General features: G+C 43.8%; 2 protein-coding genes across 13 annotated transcripts; one reads left to right on the forward strand and one right to left on the reverse strand.

Moving 5' to 3' along the window:
- Positions 1-104: 104 nt before the first annotated feature.
- Positions 105-15,454, forward strand: pals2a (protein associated with LIN7 2, MAGUK p55 family member a). 11 transcript variants are annotated; one of them, XM_076970693.1, is made up of 14 exons: positions 105-233; positions 2,254-2,329; positions 4,131-4,246; positions 7,022-7,182; positions 7,633-7,785; positions 8,377-8,526; positions 9,465-9,692; positions 11,367-11,498; positions 11,713-11,809; positions 11,938-12,009; positions 12,140-12,301; positions 13,195-13,397; positions 13,535-13,663; positions 13,792-15,454. In XM_076970693.1, the coding sequence occupies exons 3-14, from the start codon at positions 4,216-4,218 to the stop codon at positions 13,966-13,968; spliced, it is 1,695 nt and encodes a 564-aa protein (XP_076826808.1). In that variant the 5' UTR covers positions 105-233; positions 2,254-2,329; positions 4,131-4,215; the 3' UTR covers positions 13,969-15,454. The 11 variants fall into 11 exon arrangements, with proteins under 11 accessions (XP_076826808.1, XP_076826817.1, XP_076826812.1 ...); XM_076970702.1 differs by having other exon boundaries at positions 7,022-7,140; XM_076970696.1 differs by lacking the exon at positions 105-233 and adding an exon at positions 698-841.
- Positions 15,455-16,470: 1,016 nt separating this feature from the next.
- gsdmeb (gasdermin Eb) lies at positions 16,471-25,812 on the reverse strand. Of its 2 annotated transcripts, XM_076970703.1 has the most exons (11): positions 25,651-25,800; positions 24,293-24,396; positions 21,562-21,804; positions 21,254-21,446; positions 19,594-19,768; positions 18,920-19,037; positions 18,539-18,652; positions 18,124-18,251; positions 17,677-17,881; positions 17,425-17,498; positions 16,471-17,304 (listed from the first exon to the last, which is right to left on the reverse strand). In XM_076970703.1, exons 2-11 carry the CDS (start codon positions 24,390-24,392, stop codon positions 17,074-17,076), a joined length of 1,581 nt encoding a protein of 526 aa, XP_076826818.1. In that variant the 5' UTR covers positions 24,393-24,396; positions 25,651-25,800; the 3' UTR covers positions 16,471-17,073. The 2 variants fall into 2 exon arrangements, with proteins under 2 accessions (XP_076826818.1, XP_076826819.1); XM_076970704.1 differs by lacking the exon at positions 24,293-24,396 and having other exon boundaries at positions 25,651-25,812.
- Between the last annotated feature and the right edge of the window lie 1,418 nt (positions 25,813-27,230).

The raw sequence follows: 27,230 nt of genomic DNA on the forward strand, positions 1-27,230 counted from the left end.
CAGACGTGTAAGTGAGTGTTATGGACGAAGTGCTCCTGAAAGCCATTACTCCAGCGTAAAGGGGCAGGACATCGGCTGGCCATGGAGCCCAGGCGTCAGTGTGCGGGGCTAGTCTAGAGATTTGACTGACAACACAGGATGAGCGCTTTCTCCGAGCTGCCGTGAAACCTGTAGGGGGTAGGGTGGGGGGTGAGGTCGAGTCTTAGTGGGACAGGACCACACGGGAATATTGGGTATGTGCTTTTGTTGTATTTTTTTACTGTGTGTTCTTCTTGTATTATTATTATTAGGAAAGGAACCAAAGTATTTTGGGTCAGCACGTGGCTGTCTGTTCAGTTCGACTGTGTCGATGTGCTAGCTAGCCACTTTTGATAACAACGCCGATCAGCTAACTTAGCGCTATTTAGCCTGCTAGCTGCCTAGCTAATAATAACCAGCTGATATTTGTTAGCTATATGGGGCTGTTGGCTAATAATCAGTTGCAAACAGCACCTTCAACCAGCGACTACTACAAACGAGTGAGGAATGCGCGGCGGTGCCGTTTTCCTGTAATAACTCGGGTCACACTACTTCAGAAGAACTTTTCTTTTCTTCACACACATAACTTGGAGCTAAGCAGCTAGCTCGCCCGGTCCACGACTCCACATCGTTCGTGTGCTAACGCGCTAGCTGGCGAGACGCGGCTTCCCAAAGTTGAATGGGGAACGAGACATGGCGCACGTGCGCGCCCGTTTAACGGCGAGTTCCCGTCGTTTGAGCGCCGTCTCGTAGCGTTAAGACGGACACGGCGAGGAATAAAGAACCAGGGCGGGAAAGTTTTGACTGTGGAGATAACGTATTGGTTAGTTTTTCTACAGGTTATCGGTCTCCTGTGTGAACTTGACGAGACTCGCTGAGGCAGCTAGCCCGTTAGCGAGGTTAGCTCCCTAGTTGACGAGACGCTCCGGTGTGTCACGGTTAGTAGTAGCGGGTCCTAAACACCGAAACCTAAAATATGACGCCGAGTCAGTCGACCTGGTCCGGGTCTGTTTCAACACTGAGGCGCGGTGTCGGTTGGCTGTCTCGTCTAGTTTAGTTTCCCCCTCAGACCGTATGAGTCTGGACTTGTACACCGCGCCCCCTCCGTGTCTCTCACTCCCCGCTCCCTCCACCAGTTTGTGCGGGTTTTCACATCTGTGCTCTGGTAAGGTCTCACACGTTCGCCAAGTTTAAACGAACTTTTCGATTAAAGTAACGGCGTGTCGGCTGATTTCAGTGTGACGGTTGGGGCGGAGGGTTGTTAGTTTCGTGCGCGCGATGGTTCTCTCGCTCGCGCCGACTCGGCTGGTCTCGCGCACCACGCCGCGTCTCACATCCAGAAGGGGAAACGGTCACTTAAGCTGGATAGAAACAGTACCGAACATCAGTATTGGGGAAATACGTGAGGCGCTGATTTTACACATTGCTCGTATTTTGGAATCTATATTTGTGTAACCTTCGATTTAAAAGGTTTTTTTCTCGTAAGGGATTTGATATGAGTGGCAGTTATTGCATAATATTACGAAAACGGAGAAAATGTAAGTTATTTAACTGACGTACAAGGAACGGAAATCTGACTATAACGCCAATCTGTGCACTCACATTATGCTTATTAACCTGATTTGGCGGATTTTGCTGCCCACTTGTATGCTTAATAACCCAGCTGTAATGCACAGTTACAGAGTCTGAGTCTCATTTATTGGTGCCAATGTATACCTTAAATATCATTCTTGGATGTGTGATGCTCTTTGATCTGAGGTCGAGAATAAATTAACAAACATAACTTTCCTTAATAAAGAAAGAACTTGGTAAAACTACTTTCTTATGGAGTAGTTTAACAATACTGTGATGGGCAGTGTGATATTGTTATCACTGTTTAAATGTTGTTCTTATAAACCAGGTGATTTATCAGAGTAATATTTCAGTGCATATTGCCAAGCTGGATGTTTTCTACAAAATGTAGATTTAAACTGGTAAATGTCGTCTGTAAATGATGCCACAAACTGCATTGTAACAAGATGGTGATAGAATATTGGCAAATGGTCATGTTTAAGTTTTTTTTAACAAGCTGTTTGATTTTTGTGTTCCTCTAACCCAGAGACCGTATATATACGGTATTGGACCATATATATACGGTCTCTGCTCTAACCCTAGAAAAAATTCAACTGTAACATGTTACTATCACTATGTTACTATTATACTATTGCATTACTATTTTTGTACAATCTCTTCCAGGTTCTGCTGAGGTCTAAGACTCTGGGTGCAGATAATATAACGAGGCTTTGGGACTTGAATTGGAATCATTTTATAGGTGAGTTAGTCCCATTATATATTCTCTCCCCCACACCTCTCCCTCTCTCTCTCTCTCTCTCTCTCTCTCTCTCTCTCTCTCTCTCTCTCTCTCTCTCTCTCTCTCTCTCTCTCTCTCTCTCTCTCATATATATATAAAATTGACAATTATTCTTTTCAGTTTGATCAACTATATCACCAGATATTACATTTTCCAGGTTCCAAGTGCTATAATCATTCTCAGTGTGTATGATTAATGTTTGTGTAGATTATTATGCAACACACCACTGGAAATGTGAAGGAACAAGGAATAATATTGTTCAGTAAAGATATAAATATAGGATATTAATAGTGTATGGCTATTCACTCTGCACATTTTATTACAGAAGTTGTTTAGTCATCCAAAATAAATTTTCTTTCGATGTTTTATGCCACTTTTCTGGAAGACTCTTTATCAAGACTCCACAGGCTGTGAATGCAGGTTGAGTTTCCTTTCCATCAGGCCGCATTACTAACCGATATGTTCACATAATTATAAGGTTGCAAAGATGGGTCCAGATATGGCTCCTATTTATCTTATTTCCATGAGACAAAGCTCTTGATTTGTTTGTTAAGACAAATCATAGGCAGTCAGGTTATCAACTCAGAATTGTGTGAAATATCAAATCTGATGGTTTTAATTAAAAAGACCAACAAAAAGTTATTATTTAATTTAAACTTCATTATCATAACTGTGCTAACACCATTGAGCCCCCACGTGATGAGGTGTTCTGCCGTGTCTAAGCATGCTGTACTAGTGAGATTGTCTATTTACTAAACATCTCTTGAAAGCCCTTTCATCATGGAGAGTTTAAATGTTAAAAATGGCGAGCGTAGGTGGTGAGGGGGGGGTTTCAGGTTCTTAATGTAAGGGTTTGTGTCTCTAGTAAGCAAAGTGTAGCATTAAGGATCATTTTGTGGGCATAAAAGATAAACCCAGCACATATCGGAATGAAGTATGAGTTATATATCCTGTAATTAGACTTTTAGCTCAGTATTTAGTGTAGAATGTAGCCCCAAAGACCTGCCAGTGCAGGTACTGTGTACTTTGACTGTTTTTAGAGAATGTCTGTACTGTTGGTCTCTGTTTTTAGAGAATGTCTGTGCTGTTGGTCTCCTCTGTTTTTAGAGAATGTCTGTGCTGTTGGTCTCCTCTGTTTTTAAAGAATGTCTGTGCTGTTGGTCTCCTCTGTTTTTAGAGAATGTCTGTGCTGTTGGTCTCCTCTGTTTTTAGAGAATGTCTACTGTTGGTCTCCTCTGTTTTTAGAGAATGTCTACTGTTGGTCTCCTCTGTTTTTAGAGAATGTCTGTGCTGTTGGTCTCCTCTGTTTTTAAAGAATGTCTGTGCTGTTGGTCTCCTCTGTTTTTAAAGAATGTCTGTGCTGTTGGTCTCCTCTGTTTTTAGAGAATGTCTGTGCTGTTGGTCTCCTCTGTTTTTAGAGAATGTCTACTGTTGGTCTCCTCTGTTTTTAGAGAATGTATGTACTGTTGGTCTCCTGTTTTTGAAGAATGTCTGTACTGTTAGTCTCTTTTTCTTCACCCTTCGTCTTTTCCCTCATAATATTGGTTTCTCGTCCTCCAAACTGTGTTCATGAATCAGCCTGACATTTTATTTCTTCTTAAGCCAAACTAATGTCTTTAGTCTACTTTAGTCTTCTTTGCTCCAGTGGACAATCCATCCAACTGCGAAACAGTGCAGACTGCTCGACCGTATGGTGATGAAATCCACGTTGTTGAACCTGTGACGGTACACTTTGTGATGTGGAAGCTTTGTGTGTCTCCAGTCCTCTAGGTGCACTGGTCTCACTCTGATTGAAGACTCGCACAAGTTTTATGTAGGCTGTGCGCTTGACCTGTGATATAGGATTAATGACTGTTGCCAGTGTCAAGGCTGGTGCAGGTAAGCCCCTCAGGAATGAACAGAAGTCCTTCATGATATGATGTGTACATATCAGAACTGTGGGAACATTGGGAAAACCAGTGAAGTGAATTTTAAATGCTTTAAAGTGTACTTAAAGCTAAAATATATATATACATGTATAAACAGCCCAAAGAGAGTGAGCAGAATATTGGTCTCATGGTGAGAGAATTTCAGTCATGATGATGTATCCCTAATATATTGATGGTAAGCCGAACTGTCCATTTTGGTTGATTTGCATCATAATTTTGCTTCTTATCATAAGCAGTATGGAACACCTGTGCTAATGGCATTTTTGCTTGGCTGAAAAATCCTTGTCTTTCACATTTCTAACGTGTGTCCTGTCTGGCTAGCTTCAGATTGTTTAGACTTTCAAAACCATCTGAACTCTATGCTGACAAGGCTGTGTTGCATCAACACTGTCTGGAGAAGTTCAGCCCTTGGATAATTCTTATTGCCTTGATGGGTTAGAAGTAGCAGATGTAGCAGCATGAACATTGATACGTTCAGGACCACAATGGGCCAAATGCTTTGAGGGAAGGAAAAAGAATATCTGTTCATTTTGTTCAGTCCATTCTTGCCCCAGTACATTCATATGAAAATGAGGTCCTTGCATGAAGCCTTTCATTAATTGCAAGTCCCATTAGCGAAATTCATGTAGCAACGATCATTCTGGTAAAGAGGTTGTGTGGTTAGGCTGGTAGTTTGATTCCCAACAAAACCACAGCCTGAAACCCCCAGGATCAGTCGACCACAATCTCACTGAACTTCCAGAGATGGAGGTTTACGGCGATCTGTCCACGTCAGAGCAATGCTGGCCACTCACGCATATCAGCCACTAAGTACATATACAGAACTGCACAGCTTGGTCCGTCCTTGGGCACCTTGAGCCGTTCTGGGATGCTGCAAAAGCACCAGCTTGGCAGAGGTGTGATGGGCTGCGTGCGTGACACAGGAAGTCCGTGTTTGTCTTTACGCTCCTGTGCTGGTACTAATCATGTCCTAGTGGACATGCAGATGACAGGTGGGAACTGGTGATGAGTAACACTGGCAAGAAGACCGAGGAGCAAAAACCTTTGATTACTAACCACTTGAATAGGTCCAACCCTTATTTGAAACTGCAGATGAAAGGAAATTGGCATTCCACCGTGCACGCTGTTCTCAGAACTGGAATAGCGTGTTGTGTTGCTATAAAGTTTGACACCCTGCTGCGCGAGAGGTCTGTGTGTAGGTGTTCTCACCATGGAGATGATTACTATTAACAGTAATGTGATGAGGTCAAATCGTGACAAGTCGGCTTGTTTGACGTGGCATAAGCAATTTTCACAGTGTTGGTATTCATTCATGGATTCATTATCATAACCGAACAGTGGGGAAACAGTAGAGTTGGAGATGCAGTATGAAATATTGATATTCTTATGCGGACATCTGACCATCAGCCCTGAATGTTCTTCTGGGATATCAATATGGATCAGTAAGGAGCCTCCACTCTTTCAAGGCTTTCTACTAGATGTTGGAGTGTGGGGATCTATGTTCTTCTTATGAAGTCAGGCCCTGATGTTGGACAAAAAGGCCTGGTTTTCTTTCCAGGTCAAATGTGTTCAGAGGGGCTGAGCATGGGGGGTCCTTGCAGGCCACTGGAGTTTCTTCACACCAATCATAAAAACTTATAGACTTCACTTTGTTGAACAGTGGCTCAGTCATGTTAGAACAGGAATTTGCCTTCCCTGAACTGTTGCCACAATGTTGGGAGCGTGTAATTGTCTAAAATGCCTCTAATGCTATAGCAATAACATCACCCTTCACTGAATTAAGGGGCTTAGCCCAAACCCTAAAGCACAGCCCCTGACTATGCGTAGTGGGACCACACATTTCTGGAAGGTAACATTTTCAGCCGGCTTGTGGGTAACAAACCTAAAATGCCAAGAATTACTCCAGAGTCCACTGGTGGCATGCTTCACGTTTAGAGTCACCGAGCTCTTCGCTATGACCCTTCTGACTGTCAGTGTTTGTCTATGGAGATAACATGGCCTCATGTTCATGTTTGCAATGGGTGTTGCTAAAACACTTGAACTCAGATAGTTAGGAGGGGTGTCCACATACGTTGGACTAGATTGTGTATCTCTTAGTGCATGTAAGTACTAAGATTTGGCCACTATTCTTTGCGGAAACATGCCCATACATATTATATGATAAGAAGCATAGTACTTCATTCACTATTTTGTTTGTTTGTTTTTAAACTTTAGTCTTTTTTTTTATTTACGCATAAACAACTACAAACAATACATTCTATGACATGTTAATTTGGCTGAATTGGTGGTGAATGTCTGTTAGTAATTTGCAGCTCAGTTCTGATGCTGAACCCAAAATTCACTGCCTAATTCAACTTGCATAATGTAAGATAATGATTTATTCCATAGAGACAACAAAGGATTATTGAAAGTCTCTCTGGATGAGATCGTCTGCTGAACACTCTAAATGTAAATGTGACTGTCGCCATTGGTTGAAGCATAGATGCTCCCTGCTGTCATGCAGACTCACTGCAACTAATAATGATTCAAATAAGTCGCAGATTGTTGATGACTGTATAAAGGTGTGATTTATGTTTCTGAGTGGGCCTCGGGAAGAATTATGTGTGTATGATGATGATGCACGCACAAAGGTGCCATTATCATGTTTGACAAACATATGAATATTGATGTAGAGAACATTTTTACTTTTGTTAAAAATGAAAGTGATCTTTTTTTTTTTCTGCAGCTATGCAGCAAGTGTTGGACAACCTCAAGGAGATGCCCTCATCCACCGGAGCCAAAGACATCGACCTCATCTTCCTGCGTGGCATTATGGAGAGTCCCATTGTCCGTTCGCTTGCCAAGGTGACCAAGTCACCGCTTATCTGCCATCCAAATAGTAATCTTGTACGTGTCAGTAATATTTAAAAAAATGTCTGTGCAGTAAAGGCAGTGAGACTTTGGTGCTATTGATTAAGCAGGCAACGATGGCTCTTGTTGAAGAGTTGATTCAACAGCGGTGGAGTTTCACAAGTGTGATTATGAATTTCTCTGCTTATAAATCAGGTGCAGTGTAGAAGTGAATGGAGAAATGTATTTTGATTAAGGCAGGACACTCCAGACTCCTGACAATAGACAGGCAGTAAAGCCCACTTGTGGGTGTGTGCGCGCGCATGCGTGCGCTTTAATATATATCAAGTGAGGTGAGTTAAAGAGACATGAAAAAGGGGAGGTTGGGTGGATGGTTTTAAAGAATGTTCATCATGAAAGTTGAAACATCTCACCCGAGGCTTTGGCCCCGTGTTTCCCCGTAAGACCAGTGAACGCGCTCAGTTCCTCGGTTCTCTTCCTCTCCAGGCTCACGAGCGATTGGAGGATGTGAAACTGGAGGCGGTGCGAGACAGAAACGTAGAGCTGGTGGGTGAGATCCTGTCGGACATCAGCGGGCTGGTCGAGCGTGACGCCAGCGCTGCAGAACTCTCCAGCATTCTGAAGGAGCCGCACTTCCAGGTACAGCAGACATCCAGTCTCCACAGCAGACATCCAGTCTCCACAGCAGACATCCAGTCTCCACAGCAGACATCCAGTCTCCACAGCAGACATCCAGTCTCCACAGCAGACACCCAGTCTCCACAGCAGACACCCAGTCTCCACAGCAGACACCCAGTCTCCACAGCAGACACCCAGTCTCCACAGCAGACACCCAGTCTCCACAGCAGACACCCAGTCTCCACAGCAGACACCCAGTCTCCACAGCAGACACCCAGTCTCCACAGCAGACACCCAGTCTCCACAGCAGACACATCTGGATCTTCTGTGCATTGGTTACAGCACCACAAAAGTAGAAAAGTAGAGTGTGCACACGTTTTCAGACTTTTCCCCAGTGATCAGGGGCTTTGGATTAATTGAATCACATTTGTGCATGACAGTTTTTATTTATTTACTTTTTGTTTGTGCTTCGATCTGATTAATTGTTATGTGATCCGTTTAATTAAATTATAAATATTAATTATATAAAATGTATTTTATATTAAATAAATGATATAATTGTACATATGATTGTTGTTGCGGGTTATTCTGATTTTCACTCATTGTCTTCAGTCTTTAATAGAGGCTCATGATAAGGTGGCTGCTAAATCTTACGAAACCCCCCCGTCTGCGGCGGACCCCGTCTCCCCCAGCGCCGCTGCCCTCGTGCCGGCCGACACCGTGCGCATGATCAGCATCCAGAAGAAGGCCGGGGAGCCCCTGGTGAGCAGAACCGCGTCCTCACCAGAACCTCCGCACGCCCTGCTTCCATTCCGATTATCATCAAACGATAATGGGTGGTAAAACCTTTTGCTGGGACCCAGTGTTCATTCCAGATATTGATCTATTAAACGAAGCACTTATAGCTTAAATCTTACGAAGCACTCGGAAGCACCTCATTTGAGGGCATTAAAAGAACCTGGACATATGTTCAGGTGTCCTTGGCGTGTATTGAGCGTCCTGAAGTCTGTGGAGACACAAACTCCAACAGATGCTGAGGGCCTTCCTTGTGATAAGCTGCTGGGTGTGTGCTGTAACCATCTCCTGCTTCTCTGGGAGGCTGTTGGTGTCTGAGACTTGTGGTTTGCATCTAATGATGTACCCACTGAGATATTGTTAATTTTAGTTTCGCTTTCACGTGTGTGGTTTGATAGCAACTGCGGCAGCCCTCTAGAGAGTGTTCAGCATTAGATTCAACATTGATTGAGATTTTTCTTTTCAATGAAAATGATTCCTTTGTAATAGTCTCTGTTCCAGTCAGTTGGTCTATTAGATTGTTGGCAATTGTTTTCCTTGCTACGGAAGACCTACTGAGTTGTTTATTTTGGCGTGCATGTTATTTAAGTTATTTGTGTGATTTGTACTTTTGCATGATGTCTGCTTTGGTTTGATTTTAAAGAGGATTCAAAGCCCTCCTCCCTCATAGGAATTCAGATGCCTGGTACGATTCAAAGCCTGTCCCAAGAGTCCTAAAATACATTTCAGTTGAGGCACTGGTTGATCTTTAACATCCATACCAAAGAGATTCTGTAGAGAGTGTTGGGTTTATGAGGTGTGGACACGAGGGCCTGTGGGAACAGCGTGAGACGTGGCCATGCGCACGTCACCACGCATGTTCGCGTGTGTCTTAAGGCGCATTCTGTGCGGGCCGTCGTCTTCAGGGCGTGACATTCCGAGTGGAGAACGGCGACCTGGTCATCGCCCGCATTCTCCACGGCAGCATGATCGACAGGCAGGGCATGCTGCACGCGGGCGACGTCATCCGGGAGATGAACGGCCTGGAGGTGGGCAGCGACCCCACCGCCCTGCAGCAGATGCTGAAGGACACCAGTGGCAGCATCACCCTCAAGATCCTGCCCAGTTACAAAGACACGCCCACACCTGCGCAGGTGGGTGGGGGAGGGGCGCCGCCGTTCAGATGCACCACACTCTCTTCTTCGCTCTTTACTGGTTCTTCAGCCTTTACTGATAGGCCACGTGCTTTTGGGGCGAGGTGGAAGAGTTTGACCCTTTTGCCTTCGTGGCATTAGACACGGAAGATGACCCGAGGATGGAAGACTTATCTAAACTGTGGTACATCGGTATACATCTCAGATTCTTGACTTCAGTCCAGATTTCCGCTGGGGCTTCTCTGTGCTGTTGGCTGTAAGTAGTTAAGGATGTAGTTAAGGGTCAGGGGGGCGGGTCCTACCTGACACTGCGGAGGAAGAGTCTTGGGCTCAGGGTGACTCAGAATGCCACCAGGCTGAAACCGAGCCGTCCTGCTCCTATTAATAAACACGTTCCACGCTATGTAGGGCAGGTGGGAGGAGAGAGCTGGGGGACAGGAACACAACCACACACACACACACACACACACATACTCTAAGGAGGTCTGGGGCAGGATGGAAATAGGCTAACTGTGTCCTGTCATTTCCTTGCTGAAAGATGTGCTTCAGATATATTTATTCTAACGGATACATTGTACAAAGCACATTCATTAATTATCATTGATATTTCTATGGCAGGGGCATCTAAGAATGACACGTAGTCTACAAGATATGTAATCTGGGAACAAAATAGTGATGAAAGCATTCGATCTGTTCATGGTGCTAAGAGGACCGTAATCCAGTTGGTGAACTCTGCACTATTTCTGTAGTTCAAAGAACAAGCAGCGTGTTGACAGTACACAGCAAACCACGCTCCGAAATTAAAAGCCCTGTAAATATTTCTTGTGAAAACATTGTATGCGATCGGTGTTTGCATAACCTCAGTACAGTTCAGTGTAGTATCCCACTTCTTTGGAGAAGTCCTGCCTGAAATCACGTAGAAAACGTGGAATACACACACCATTGCTTTCCAGTAGCAACACGTGCAGAAAGTGCCTGAAAAGAAAAACCTGTTATGTTGTTTTCATGCCGTTTGACCTCTTTACTGACAAATCTGTGGTTTTGCATTTAAAAAAAGAAAATGCTGAATTTGTGTCAGAATTTATGTTTGTGGTGTTTATTTTGTCAGGACCAGGCACAAAATAAATACCAATAAAGAACATTTTGGCATATCTGCGTGTTGTAATTGAGCAGTAATGCTGTGTGTTGTATCTCGATTTTCCATGAATTCCTTTTTATAGTAGCAGTGTGACACAACTCATTAAATACTAACACACGATATTTTTGATCATTTTATTTTGCTAAATTAACAGCAAACTGTTTTGCATATATAGTACATGGATCTCCATTAAGAAATTCACTTCAAATAGAATTTGTCTAGCGAGAAATTAACAAAAGATTGTGAATTCAGGCTTTGAAGGTCAGTTCGCCGCGCCCCCCGCCCCGCAAACACATGCACACGCACACACCCCATCTGCTCCGTAAACAAAGACAGCATGTGCTGATGTTCTCCAACAGTCTGTGCAGTCTGAGGATTGGAGACCCCTGTCATCTCTCACGCCCCCTTCTGTGATCACGTCTTTCACTTGTCTCATTTTGTTACTCTTAAGAAGTACGTTTTTATCTGCGTCGAGGACGATTTTGTGTTCTAGAAGGGGCTTTTTAACATTCACTTTCTAACGTTTCTTTCTTCAGGTATTTTTGAGACCTCATTTTAACTACAACCCTGATGCAGACAATCTGATCCCCTGTAAAGAGGCAGGGCTGGCCTTCTCCAAAGGAGAAATCCTTCACATAGTGAACAGGGAGGACCCCAACTGGTGGCAGGTGTGTAGCACGCCTACATTTCAGAAGCTTTGTGTTGTAGTTTGTTATAGTATGAGCTGACATAGATCAACCAAATACATAAAATTATTAATGACACTTCCAGAATTGTCAAATTTATTTTCAGATCAACAAGTGAAATTGGGGGAATCTAATACAAACAGCATGTAAGAGTGTATGTGGTGCTGGTGGTTGATAAGAGGTGTTTGTCTCTTAGGCCTGCAGTGTTGTTGGTGGTAGCACTGGCCTCATTCCAAGTCAGTATTTGGAGGAGAAGAGGAAAGCGTTTGTACGGAGAGACTGGGACGGGTCAGGTACGGTGTGAACATCTGCCCCTCACATCTGTGATCGCGGGGGAATCACCTGTGGTCACCTGTTGCTCTGCTGGACTGCAGCGTTCTGCGTGAGGCGGCTCTAGATCTGGGTCTCTCTTTAATTCCAGGAATCCTCTGTGGGCCAATAACTGGGAAAAGGAAGAAAAAGAAAATGATGTACCTGACAGCAAAGAATGCAGGTTGGCACGGCTCAAGATCCTTCTCCTCTTTTCTCCTCTTTTCTCCTCTTTTCTCCTCTTTTCTCCTCTGCCGTCATCCTTCTCCATTCCTCTTAATAACACCTATTTCTCCATGATGTCCCGCTCTCAGAATTTGATCGGCACGAGCTGCAGATCTACGAGGAGGTGACCCGGATGCCTCCGTTCCAGAGGAAGACGCTGGTCCTGATCGGTGCTCAGGGCGTGGGCCGCCGGAGCCTGAAGAACAGACTCATAGTGCTCAACCCTCTGCGCTTTGGCACCACTGTACCCTGTGAGTCCATAAGCCCCGCCCACACCTCATCACCACACACACACCACTGTACCCTGTGAGTCCATAAGCCCCGCCCACACCTCATCACCACACACACACCACTGTACCCTGTGAGTCCATAAGCCCCGCCCACACCTCATCACCACACACACCACTGTACCCTGTGAGTCCACGAACCCACCTACACCTCATCACCACACCCACGTATGCAGTCACGCATAAGCCCCGCTCACGTCTCATCACCACACACACACCTATTCACTCGCGCATAAGCCTCGCCCACGCCTCATCACCACACACACCTATGCAGTCGCGCATAAGCCCCGCCCACGCCTCATCACCACACACACCTATTCACTCACGCATAAGCCCCGCCTACGCCTCATCGCCACACACACCTATTCACTCGCCCATAAGCCCCGCCCACGCCTCATCACCACACACACCTATTCACTCGCCCATAAGCCCCGCCCATGCCTTATCACCACACACACCTATTCACTCGCCCATAAGCCCCGCCCATGCCTTATCACCACACACACCTATTCACTCGCCCATAAGCCCCGCCCATGCCTTATCACCACACACACCTATTCACTCGCCCATAAGCCCCGCCCACGCCTCATCACCACACACACCTATTCACTCGCCCATAAGCCCCGCCCACGCCTCATCACCACACACACCTATTCACTCGCCCATAAGCCCCGCCCACGCCTCATCACCACACACATCTCAGCAATCTCCCACAAACTCCGCCCACTCCGCCACACATCTGAGAGCTCGCACATGAGTCTCCTTGGCGTGTGTGGCTGGGACGGTCACGAGCGCTGCAGTGTTTGGTAATGTTGAGTAACTCAGCCCCTGGTCTCCCCCCTTTGTATCTCTCTAAGTCACGTCCCGGCGGCCCCGTGAAGAGGAGAAGGACGGCCAATCGTACCGCTTCGTCTCTCGAGACGAGATGGAGAAGGACGTTAAGGCCGGCCGCTACCTCGAGCACGGCGAATACGACGGCAACCTGTACGGCACCAAGATCGACTCCATCCACGAGGTGGTTCACATGGGCCGCACGTGCATCCTAGACGTGAACCCGCAGGTGCGTGCGCCCGCAGTGGGGGGACAGCCGCGTGTGCCTACCCTGCTTTCCCCATCGATGCTTAATGTTCCAGTGAAAATGAGGAATCCTTTGTATTTATTTATCCTTTGTATTTTTCATGAATATGGGTGTGCCAGGCACTGAAGGTGCTGCGGACAGCAGAGTTCATGCCCTTCGTGGTGTTCATCGCTGCTCCAGAGCTCGAGACACTAAGGTCCATGCACAAGGCTGTGGTGGATGCAGGGATCACCACCAAACTCCTCACGGTGAGCCTCCACTCTTCAACCCCCTCCTGCTCCTCAGCCTCCTGCTAGATGTTTGCCTGCTGAGACACCGCCTCTTAGACAACTCAAATGTAACTGGCATTTTGCGGCGCTGTCTTTGTCACTGGCAGGAAACGGACTTGAAGAAAACTGTGGACGAGAGCGCCCGGATCAAGCGGGCGTACAGCCATTACTTTGACTTCACAATAGTGAACGATAATCTGGATAAGGCCTTTGAGAAACTGCAGGCGGCCGTGGAGCAGCTGTGCTCCGAGCCTCAATGGGTACCAATTAACTGGGTTTACTGAACGGTACAGCGGACCACAGGCTCCTTCATCACCATCGTCATCATCGCTGGTGTCATGGACCACGGCAGGACCGACAGTGACCAGGGGGTCAGTTCCTGGCTCAGAGGTCCCACCCTGCTATGCAAAGCTACACCTACGAGAAACTGGAGGGAACTGTACTTATTTATTGACAAGGATTTATTGTTTTCTACCAGCAGAGTACATTTTAAGGCGTCACGTTTCCTTACGATATATACAAACTGTGTATTTCCAGGTTGGTTTAAAAACCTTTGAGCATACAATGTTTCTGATTGTAATTCTGGAGATCACATGGATTCTCCACTGCTGGTCCCATCTGACTCATCCCTGTAATGATATCTAGTAATGATATGTAGTCTACGTTCTTGCAAAGGTCAGCAGCGGTGTTCATGGTGAAGACCCATTACAGCTAAAGCACAAAAATGCCCTTGTGGGAGGGGGTGGGTGAGGGGTGCTATTTTACACACTGAGTCTTTGGTGAAAGAGGTAGCACAACCTGGTGGACTGGGAGCTCAGCACTGTGAGTTTGGGAGTCAGAATGTTCCCATATTAACAGCAGCAGCACAGTATTCATCTCAGTGCCTTTGGAAAGGCAATGCAATATTAAGTTAGAATGTAACCTTGTGTACAGTCACTTTGTTCATCCATAGTAAGTGGATCTAAAGACCAGGTTTATCACTAGGGTTAGTAGGCTGTACATTTACCACGACTATAACTCGTTTGTCTTTGCTGTGTTTGGATGTCTACGTGTGAGGCAGCGTCTCCACGCCACCCTACACCTCCTGGCCTGTGTGCCAATCTCAGACTGTTCACGTTTCACCTGCACACCAGGCGTTTCTTCAGGCTTCAGACTGAAGCGCACACTGATGACCCAGCAGGGCGCGTGTAATGATCTTAATGTACTGGGATTAATGGGATAAAGCCTTTTGTTTTATGTTTTTGTTTATTTTTTAAAGAGATTGTGTAACAAATGTGACCCTTCCGTTTGTGAAATATCGGCCGATGCCGACTGTGATCATGGGAAAGTGTCACTTCGGCTACCGTGTGATCCGAGACGTACAGGATAAACAGCTAGCAATGTAAGGACCGTTCTGGCAGAACCGGGTCGGCGTAGCATCGGTCGGTCCATCAATCACACGTGGGTGATCTTCCCCTGCCGAGCTCGCGTGTCTGAAACCAGACGCTGAGCGTCCACAGCCCTGCGGAGGCGTGTGTGCCCCCAGCTCCGGCGCAGCCCCTTACCTCACAGCACCAGGTAAGCAGAACGGGCTTATGTTGGAGCAAACACAGCGTGTGGTGCGGCAGGCCCTCAGGAAGATGAGAACTCCTAGACACACCGTCCCCCCCCCCAAGTCTCTGTGGTGTTTTTATCTGTTATATACAGCTACATATATATTTTACAATAATGAAACCTGTATTTTTGACATTTAAACAATTGCCCATTAAATTAATCTGACTTTTACTACCACTGCATGGTAAGTGTGGGTTTGTGACTGATTTATAACTGCATATATTATTAATGCCTGTGGAAGACCAGAAAATGTATATTTGAAGATTAAGCTATTTTGGCTAACATGGGAGAGAACTGACGGTATTTATGAAATTCGGTATTCCTATATTGCCCTTCAGACATATAATAATTATATTAATGACACAATGGCACAAGATCAGTATAAGAATATAATTAGGATTTGATTGACTTCAACTCCCTATAATGAGACTATAATCATTAGGGTTTGATCTCAATCACTATCTTTAGTCCTTTCTTAGTCATACAGTCAAATGATCACTCAACTGAAAACTGAAATATAAAGTATAATAAAGATAATACAGCAAAAGAATTAGGATGTGACTGACCTGAGATCATTATACTGTATTTGCAGTTCTGCTCAGGTGTATAAACACACTCGACTGACCATAGATCAGTGTCTATTCTCCCGCAGTCATCCAGGACCAGTGGTAATTGCCTAACCAGAACAATATTCTTATAGTACCCTTAAGCCATATAATTACTCAGTAACGAATGACACAAAATCACCCTCCCCACACACAATTACAATGAGTGACCCAGTTCAATGCTCTTAATTATATAATCAAACTTACTATGAAAAACTACTGTTTATTATTCTTATAACACCCCACAAAATAGGTATTAAGGTATGACTGCACGATTGACTCATCTTCAGTATTCATACAGCCTGTCAGCCATCTAATCCAGAACGACACCTGCCACCTGCCTACATTTATTTTTTTATTAGTTCAAAGCAGTTTCTGGTTCAGTCATCTGTAATGATGGACCATTGGATACTGACATATCCAAGTTCAGTTTTGCAAAGTTCTCTGGTCTGATAGTATAGGGAAGCTTGTATGAATGTTGCTGAAGCTTTGGAGACCAGCAAAATATGGCATGGGGGTGAAACTCCCCGTCCAATAGGGGTTTCAAAACGTTTGACACCACCTTGTGAGCTGTAAGAGGCAGTAATATCCATGGTCATCATTTTATTGGAAAACAAAAGTATGTAAAATGTGGAGGTAACAAGGGGAATTCAGTGTCAACACCTCAACCCACTGCTTGACTTGTTTGTCGAAATCAGTGGAACAGAATGTACTTTGCGGTTTTGAGCTTATGACTGCTGTAAATTCTGCAAACCACCAGATGGCAGTGTCCAGCTTTCAGTGCTTTTGTGCGTTGAATCTTTAACCTTCGGGAAGAAACCTGAAATGTTTCCTGATTCTTTTTCTGTGCGTTACTAGAGATAGGGATCGATTCAAAGGTAACTAACTAACAATTTACTAATTACATTTTAGAACTTTATTTAAAAATATATATTTAAAAGAAGTATTTTATAGTATAAAATATCACTATGAAGTCCTAACAAAATATAAAATAGATCTTAAAGCATCAAATTTACCAGATCTCGGTCATAAAGGTAGGAGTGTTTGCAATGTCTTTTACACTTGCTCATTATGTTAGTGGGACAATACTGAAGTTCATAGTCCATCACACAATTTCAAAGGTATGGTTATTGTCTTGGTCATGGCCATTGAAAGTACATTTTCTGATGTCGGTGTCCCCCTGAAATGGTTTCAGACAGGGGGAGCTAAAGAGGCAAGAGCGCTGATGGCAATGCACAGGATGAGTGGCATGTGTCCCTGCTGGCTGGTGACCCGGGCGCTGATGGAGTCTTCCTCTTTACTGAGCACCACATTAGAGCAACCAAAGAGCTCCACCACTTTGTGGTACATGTCCTCGTCTCCCAGAACAGCAAGTCTGGTGTCTTCCAAAGAACATTTCCTGTTTTCCACCACATGCTGCACCTGCAACACGCAGAACAGACCACTGAATCCACAGCACAAACACATCGCTGAATAAGCTCGGAGCATCGTTTTATGGAATATACCGATCCACAGTGATTGTGTAGGCGAGACATGACTCACTAGATGGTGCAGTGCCTGTAAGGTGGGTGAACAGCAGCAGGACTCCAGCACGGACAAGGCTGAGTCACTCAGCTCTACAACACACATAGGAGAGGCGGGTGTTTTACACTGACGGTGCAACTTGTTAACAAGACACTTCTTGGTCAAGGAATAACATCTCTGTTTTCAAATGGTTTTGGGTTAGAGTAAGACAACCTTCCAACAGCTGATCTGCTGGTAGAATAAAGCATTTCTTATCGTTTCTTAACGCACCCTCTAGAGCACTGGTGAGGATGTGGGTGGCGGTAATGACAGAGGGCTCGAGCGGTTTTCCAGAAGTTGTCCTGTCCGCCTGGACATCACCTGCACCTTTGTCCCCCTTCAACAGCTCTAGCGTGGTCTCCAATGCGGATCTCCAAGAGTGGACTTCATCAATGCTGCTGAGATCAGGCTCCTTCCCACAAGTCATATCCTCCAGCTGAAAGCCGATCAATAACCCATTCAAAACTATAAGATACATCAAGGGCTTCCGGTGTCAAAAGCAGCACTTTCTTGTACATACCAATGCAACAGCAAAGCTACAGCTCATGTACCTCCTATACTTTTATATATTAAATTTTACCTGTGGTTGACTGGTCCCGCCCACATTTGTTCACCTTACTAAACATATGGTCATTAGCCACACACTTCAATGCTACAAAGTGCTCTGCTCTGACTTACTGCACGGTCCAGTGCACTAATGGCCGAGCCGTCCTTCAGGAGGACGGAGATCTGCTGAAAGAGACAGGAGCGTGTGCTGGAAGGCAGCTCGGACAACACCGTAAACTGGGCCTGCAGGTTGTCCAACTCTGAGAGAGAAAGGACAGACACGCTGATGAGAAAATATTACTCTTTGCCCCCTGAGAGGTCAGGACTAAACCTGGCATTACATTATATTTTCCATGTTAAAAACAATAATTGAAATTATGGCTACTACTGTAATTGTTAGTGCAACACGACACATAGAACTCGCTCTCTCAGGTGTGACTGTAGAACACCTGAAGGCCTGTAAGGTCTGCTTTATGAGGCAGCGTAGGGGCTACTGTCACTGGCAGAACAGAAATGCCACAGCAGGCATTTGGCGCCCAGGTTTTACCGTCCCGTAGCTGCTTGTTTGGAGGTTCGGGTGGAGTGCTGTAGACCACGTCCACGCTCTTCATCACACCATCGGTCTCAAACCCTCCAGGGTTGTGTGGCATCAGACACAGTTCTGGAGACACAAGACTGCAGTGGTGAGCCCGGGCCACACCATGTAGAGGCAGACAGCTACTGTCACTTTACACTCAAGTCCATATTGAATCAGCATCACACTGCTTTATAGAACCGGTGGTCAGAAGCATCATAATAATAAATGTATAATAGCATATTTCCCAGTGCTCAATTCAACAGTTTATATTATTTGAGTTGAAACACACACTTTTAAAATGTACCAAACATTTTACCAGACTCAAAAATGTGACAGGGAAACTACATTCACCGAAATGACCCGTGCTCTTCACTCGGAGTTCAGTGATACTGTAAGCGAGGGCTGTATTGGCAGGGATTTCTACAGAAACGCTGCTTTCACACTGATGACTTCCATTCTTCACAGATACCTACAAAGGAGAGTTGAGAAGCACCATGAGAGATGTTCCAGTAAGGCATTAGATATCCAGCTCTAACCACCTTGTTACATTTGTGGCCACTCTCCATGACCCTGGCTGCCTGTCGCTGCTAAATGCATTCGCAAATTTTTTTATGAGCCATTGAATTGAATGGATTTAGTTTATTGGATTTACGCTGTAATTATTGCTGTATTTGTATTCGCTTGTCAAGGTTGTCCGTTGTGTGTGTGTGTGTGTGTGTGTGTGTGTGTGTGTGTGTGTGTGTGTGTGAGAAACAGGAACTCAGTGCAGGGCATGGTTCCTTAAAATGTGAGTCAGACCTTTTTGTAGGTCTAAATGGGTTCCAGTAATTTTGTAGAAAACACTATTAAATCACATGATGCCCTCTCAGAGAGTTTTTCTGGTCTGACAATAACTGTAACCCCCTTATAAACGTCCACGTTCTGAAGAAAAACTGACGTAAAGCCAGAACTGCCTCGTGCTCATCTTGAACCCATCTACCTGTGTGGTCAATAAGCACGATACTCTGAAACCCAGTGCGTCCTACCTGAATCTTTCTGGGGATGGTAAAGCCCAGAAAGGCACCGCACGAGCCCGTGTTGTGCACCACCTCACTTATGGTGCAAGGCTGTGTGGTGATGACACGCTCCTTCACCACGGCCAGCACCTCCCGCCGATTCTCCCGTGCCTGCTGGACCAGGGTGTGATTCAGGTCCAGAACCCTGCGACGGAGACGCCACTCAACAAAATCAACAGCGTTCCCTTTGAAGCTTTCTGTTTCTTTCATCAGATTGTATTTCTGTATGTTCTTACTACAATAATTAGATTCAACTGCATGTTGTTTATTTAGTTCTCTCTTGCTCAGTATTCGGTGGTTTTGATAGCATGAACCTGTGCCAGTTTGTGTTAGGGAATATACAGATAATCTGACCTACAGTATCCCAGATACAAAAGGACTGTTCAAATACATATATGGTGTATGCTATATGATGCAGGGACACATATTAAGCAACGTAAATGTGTTTGCAATGCACATTCTATTAAGTATTCCAGTCTATTAGAGCTGTAATAGAGTAAAAATGCATTCTGTACATTTAGGCAAAATCAATACTTTACACCATGATGTACTACAGATAAACCGTGATTTTGTAGGGACAACACAAGTGAAACCAATCAGCGCCCAGACTAGCCACAGGCTTGATAGTAGTTGCACCTTGCATTTCAGTTCATCAAACATTGACTCAGTTGCACAGACTACTTTCATGCATTATGTAAAGCATACGCAGCAAGATTTGCATTTGTTTCTTACCTACTACCATATAAATGTAACTGTTTTGGAATTCAATATAATATACATTAATTGCTCTTTTCTGTGTTGAACTTAAGTCTACACCAAAAAGGACACTAATAAGCAATTAGTGTACATCTGCCACACCGGAGCGGTAGTAGTTCTTTTCTTGTTACTCAGACAAGCTTAGATCAAGGACCATATTTTAACCAATGCTCTGAAAAAGCCTTTCAGCAGGCTTACATTACCATCTTATTACTATCCAATTACCATCTAATTACCATCTATTCTAGAGACAGAACACTGCTGTGAAAGTAATACTCATCGAAAAGTAATACTTCATTCATCTAAATTCATTTCACATCCTGAAACCCTCAGCACATTTATTTGACTCTGTCCAGAACCTCAGCAAGGCCACAGTAGTGGTCTATGGTTCTGTTTTACAACAGAAGGCCACAGTAGTGGTCTATGGTTCTGTTTTACAACAGAAGGCCACAGTAGTGGTCTATGGTTCTGTTTTACAACAGAAGGCCACAGTAGTGGTCTATGGTTCTGTTTTACAACAGAAGGCCACAGTAGTGGTCTATGGTTCTGTTTTACAACAGAAGGCCACAAGCCCCACCAAAGAACTATTAGAGATCTGGGGAACTAGACAAAAGAAAAAAAGTGTCACAAAAGTCAGAAAATGGGAAAATGGGAACTTTGCTTTTTCAACATTTTTGCGTAAGCACAACTGCATGAAAGCATTCTTACAACAAAAATAGCACGGCTTTTTCCACATAAATGCAATCTCATTTCCACGTTCACTTCCACATGTGAGTGTCCACCTTCCTTTGTAAGTGATGGGATGTGTTTATGGATGTGCAAAGATCACAGTGTTTATGTTTCTCAAAACACTGTTTGCACATCATTCACTTACCTATCTTTAGAGTCATCTAGAAGTTTTTTAAGATCCATTTCCTGTTTTGTGAGTTCTCCAAACGAGGACGCTAGCTTAGATGAACCTTTACCTCCCATATTTATGTTTCCCGAGCCAAAGTCTGCTTCAGCTCCTCCACTGGTGTTACTTTGTAACGTACTGTTGTACTTCAGAAAGTCTGTCTCCATTACAGCTGTCCAAAGGAGTAACAGTTTAACTTTAATGACAGTGAATCTTTAAAAGACATCTAGCTGAATATTGGTAGGCAGTTAATTTACCAGTAGGATGCTCTGAAATCTGTTCTGTACCTGTGTCTATGTCCTTATCACCAACCAGTATGTCATTCAGTGTGAAATCTGTTGTTAGATACTTGGGCTGTTGCCAAAACCAGAAGGGCTTGCGCTTGATGACCAAGGACAGGAGCTCCAAGTTGTCCGACTCATTCAAGCGAAATACAGGGAGGAGACAACCGCCGGAGTCAATCTCAGTCACAAATCTAGTGGTTGCTTTGCCCAACATCTTTGTTTCGTGTAACAGTGTTCCTGTGACAACTACAAAATGGGACAAGAAATTATTGCATGTCTCAAACAACTTTATTACCGGTACCCAGAAAGCCAGCAACTAGCTAAAATGGGTAGCCAACAGCAAAAACATTGCTGTTCACAGTCACGTCGTCCGCGCTTCAAATCTGAGTGCGCCCATAAACGCAATATTACGGTATTCCTTTGCTCACTGTAAACTAAACTCCTTAGGCAGAGACAGATGCAATACCTCTTATTCTTTGAAGATCTTTGCTGTGGACACGCATTTGCTACATTTATAATTACAAAATATATGGTAATTGATTAAAATGAGCAAATTATACAGTAAAACTAACAGCACTAAAACATACTGGTAAATTATGGTTGCTTAAAAATGTGAATGTTGTGTGAAGATGTGATGCTATATAAAAGTATACGTTATTGGCAGGTAGGATATAATTAGAATGGATATTGTGTCATTAAATTAAACACCGTATATAAATGTATTTCAATAGCTTAAATAAGCACAGTGCAAAATAGTTTTCCAACATGTTTCTCAGAAGTTTAGGATAGGGCTTGAATGTCAGCAAAAACAGAGGCCATCACTAGTGCAAGGCTCCATATGTACAGGGCCCTTCCTCTGTCAAGTGAGTGATGGCCCTGAGCCATCACCACATCAAGTCTGAAAGTGTTTTTCTCCCCATACTGAGATCTTTGTACCTTTAATGGGGATTAAGTATTCATTTAATACAGAGAAAGTATGGTTATGTATTTCTCAGAGGAAAACCAGTTCCACTACCACCCAAGACTGCTAGTCCTATCACCAGTGCAAAATCCTAATTGTCCTAATTGTGTTAATGGGGCTTAGAGACAGCGTGGCTAGATTTCTCTCAGAATTTTCCCACATTGACAAAACAATTCCACCATGCTGTGCCATGTTATCCCCATGGCATGTTTGGGCAAATTCCTCTCTTCCATTTGTTGATAAAATCAACGACATACCGGTACTACCTTTAGGTGAATGAATATCCTCATGTCATACATGTTGATTTTGGTTAGCTATTTTTCAGAAGGAATGCAAGTTTGGAAACACCATCATCTCTAAGGACTTTAACGTTATGCCTCATTAATTATTCAAATTGAATCAGGCATCTCTCCTGCATTCTGACCACATTCAAAATGTCAGTTGCCCCTTCAAATAAAACAGGACACTGAATTTCAGTGCGGTCATATCAGTGTCAGTGAGGTAGGCTATATAGTGCTACTGGATTTCCACAACTGGAGCATTTAGACCATAACCACGTATCTCTGAGACCTCTGAATAATTTATTGCAATGAGATAACCCATGGTGACCAATTTACATGGTGACATATACTCCTGTGTGGCCAATGCAGTGCCATCAAAAGCTGTCCATTATTTTGCTAACAACACTGGATTGACCTCAAGGCCCTGATGAACAATAAGAGGACGTTTTGCCTGGAGAAAATGATAGTATGAAAAATATTCAGAATCATCCAAAGGTGAAAATTAGAGAGAATATGGAGGACTCCAGGAGGAAAATAGAGATGAACCTTCAGAATGAGGTGTGGGGAAAATAATGAAAGCATCAGACTATAAACTGCCCTGCAATCAGCAGGCTCAGGACAGCTGAAAGCTTTCTTCCATAGATTTGATAATGGGTCATTCGCCAACCTATCATCTATTACGAACCTACACACCCTTCCTTTGTGTTCTCCTTGGACCTCAAACAATCATCTCCCCCTTCTGTTTCACACCTCTCCATTACAGACGACCATGTGAAAATGGAGCTGAAAATACAGAAAGCAGGAAAGGCAATGGGTTGACTGTGAGAGGGTTAATGTACTGAAAACCTGTGCAGACCAGTTGTGTGGAATCCTGCAGTACATATACAACCAGAACCTGAGATTACAAGACGAGCCCAGTGCTTTGTAAGACATATTCCACAATCTTAGAAACCAGACACCCCCTAGTGACTGAAAAATTTCAGACCTCACACTCAGAAAACATGTGGGTGCAGCATTGAACCCCCTATAATTTGCCCATCAGCCTCATATGGAGGTTGAGGATACCACAATGTACTTGCTACACAGAACCTAACTACACCAGATGGCAGCAGGGAACACTTTGAAAGTCATGTTCTTTGACTTCTCTAGCCTTCAGCACCATAAGCCATTCCTGCTGAGGGACAAGTTGTGTGCTGCAAAGGCAGACACTGCCCTGATATCCTGGAGCACCAATTACCTGACTGCCAGGCCCCAGTGTGTGCGGTTAGAGAACTGTGTGACGGAACAAACTGAGATGCTCAGATGCTCCACAGGGGAATGTCTTTGCTCCATTTCTCTTCACCTTCTAGACCTCCGATTTTACATATGACTGTGAGATGCGTCACCTACAAAAGTTCACTGATGCTGCTGCTATTGTGGGGTGTATAAGGGAGGGGAGGGAGTACAAGAGCTTTCAGGACTTGTGTCAGCACCGCAATCTCTAACTAAATACCAGGAAGACAAAAGGTCCCGTGGTGGACTTCTGGAAAATGAGGTTTCCAATGATCCCAATCAGCAGTGAGAGTGGAAACATCGAGATGGTAGCTTCGCATCCATCTGTGAAACAAATTGGAATGAGAAGGCAAAATGCACAAGTTCTACAAGAAGGGCGAGAGCCAACACCACTTCCTGAAGAGGATGAGATCCTCTGGCACGAGAGGTCTGCTACTGAGAAGTTTCTACGAGCGTGTGACGTCCGGTGCTTATGATCTTATGATGACTCATTTGTACAGCTCTTGAAATGGGCTATAGTAAGAGTCTACAAAGAAATCAGGTGCTTCTTGTTTTAAATGCTCACATTCAATAGATTCATTATTAAAGCTGTACAGTAAAATCCATCCAGACCTGCACTAGGCATTTCAAGGGTTGTAAATAATTATTTTGGCATTATGAGAAATTTCTGAGATACATAATTATTTTTATCTCCAACCCCCATGAACAGTATTAGAACCTTAATATGGATTTTTGCAAAACATGCAATGGTGATGGGCAAATGTAACCACTCTTGGATAGTAGTGGAACTGTTTTAGTATTATGGGAAAATTCAGAGATATAGCTAATAAAATGTTATCTTAATGAAATGGACATTTAAACTCCACTAACGACTTCAACTTACAAAAATTTGGCACAACAGAGTTGCTTCAAATTTTCAAGCCTGATCTAGTGTTAAATTGACCAGGGAATGCACATCATTTTCAGCATTGCACTACTGATAACCCCTTATCTGGCAGTGTCAAGCCCTGTGATAAACTTCTGAGAAACATCATATAGGAAAAACATTTTGTACAGTGCAAATTAAGTTTAAATATATATATTTTTATATAGTACTAATTGTGATGCAAATAAACTAGTTAAATCAAGTAAAACTACTTATACATTTAGTAACAGTGCGTGTATACACCATCAACATTTCAGAATTTCAGAAAAATGCGAACGTCTCCGTTTGCTTAGGAAGCGCGGTGAGGAGCGCAATACCGTAATTGCGGGTGACAAGACGGTGAATTGACCGCGTTAACATGGCACACACGACGTGAAAACACGTTACACCAGAGCTAACTCACTAGCTAGCTGGCCAAGTTCGGAACTGAACAAATTAGTTTAATTTATAGTACGAGTTTACGGCTATTCGTATTGTATATAACTATACATTCACCAAATAAAATGGTTAAGAATTTTCAGCTAGACTCTCCCTGCTGCAGACAAAAACATCTCGCTGAGTTACACAAAACAATAACTTGGGGGAACCAGAACCGACTGTTGTCTGGGCTCGAACTGGACACGATGCAAAACATCAAACACGCGACTTCTTACCGTTGTTGTTTAGATCTGCAGATCAAACCGAGACAACTGTGTGTCTGTGTCCTGCCCTTCCGGCGAACCTACCCTGGGGAGACCCGAGACCACACCTACACTGGTGTGCAGTTTAAATCTAAGCGTTTGAAACATGTCGTAATCGTCCACGACGGAAGTTGTTTCATGTAGAGGGGCTTCTCGGCTGCCAACAGGGGGTAGGATTGCATTTTCAGTACAACAGCCTTGAACAAACAACACTTTCACTTTCACATACAAATAATTGTATTTAACCCAAATGGTAATAAGAAAAACGTGTTAAACGTGTTGTTATAGTTGCATATTCCTGACTCTTTCAATAGATCGGTGCTGACCCGTATTTAAATGCTGGCATGCTGAAGGTCGGTATTTAGATCATCATTATGTTGTCGTGATAACGTAAAACCTCAATCACAAGCCAGAGGTGTCAATTCCAGGCTCAGAAAGTAAAAGTCCTCACCAGGATTTTGCTCAGGCTTCCTGGATTGTGTCGATTCCACTAATTTTACATGGATTGCACTAATTAGAAAATCTAGGAAGCTTGAGCGAAATCCTGGCGAGGACTTTTACTTTCTGAACCTGGAATTGACACCTCTGCCAAATCCCCAAATCCATTTGCCGACAGTGCAGTCCCAAACCTGCAAGGAATATTGCAGCAGGTCCCTCATTATTGTACGGATCTTCATTCCTTTGGCCAATAAACCGCCTTATGTTGCATACAAATATGTAAAATTATTATGAATCACTGCAGGGTACCCGCTGCCATTTTTCTGCACCCCAGTTCCTGTTTTGTACGTAGTTGAGTCACTTGGTTTTGTTCCACATCTTTGTGGCTTTTTGGCCACAATTCTTCCATGAAGGTTAGAATTATCTGAACAGTAGATGGGTTTATCTGGGTGCCACTGGTTTCTGCCAGTTCTGATGAAACATCTGATATCGAAGAGAAGTAAGCTTGATGTGTCTTTCATATGCTGCACTAAGTATCCTTGGCTGTGTGTGTCTATGGTCCTCAATGTTGCCTGTTTCTTTGTGCTTCTCGAAAAGAGCTTACTCAGTGCATCTTGAAACCCCAGTCTGCTTTGACGTCTTTGCTTGGGAAAGATCTTGCTGATACAATATAACTGCCTTGTGTATTGTTGCTCAGTCTTGCCATGGTGTATGACCTGTAGCGTGAAACTTCCACAACTTCACCTTTGTAGCAGAGTTTGACAGTTTTAAATCTCCCACCCAGTTTCAGTTAACAACATATTCAGTCTTCAAAATGATGATCATTATCCTTTGTTTGGTACACAGAGAGGAAAATAAGTATTTGAACACCTGTGACTTTGTAAGTTCTCCCACTTAGAAATCATGGAGGTCTGAAATGTTCATCTTAGGTGCATGTCCACTGTGAGAGACATCATCTAAAAAAACAACAATGTATGATTTTTTAAAAAATTTATTTGTGTGTTACTGCTGCAAATAAGTATTTGAACACCTGTGAAAATCAATGTTAATATTTGGTACAGTACATTTGTTTGCAATTACAGAAGTCAAACCTTTCCTGTAGTTTTTCACCAGGT

The sequence above is a fragment of the Brachyhypopomus gauderio genome, chromosome 13, assembly GCF_052324685.1.
Source record: "Brachyhypopomus gauderio isolate BG-103 chromosome 13, BGAUD_0.2, whole genome shotgun sequence".
Lineage (NCBI taxonomy): Eukaryota > Metazoa > Chordata > Actinopteri > Gymnotiformes > Hypopomidae > Brachyhypopomus > Brachyhypopomus gauderio.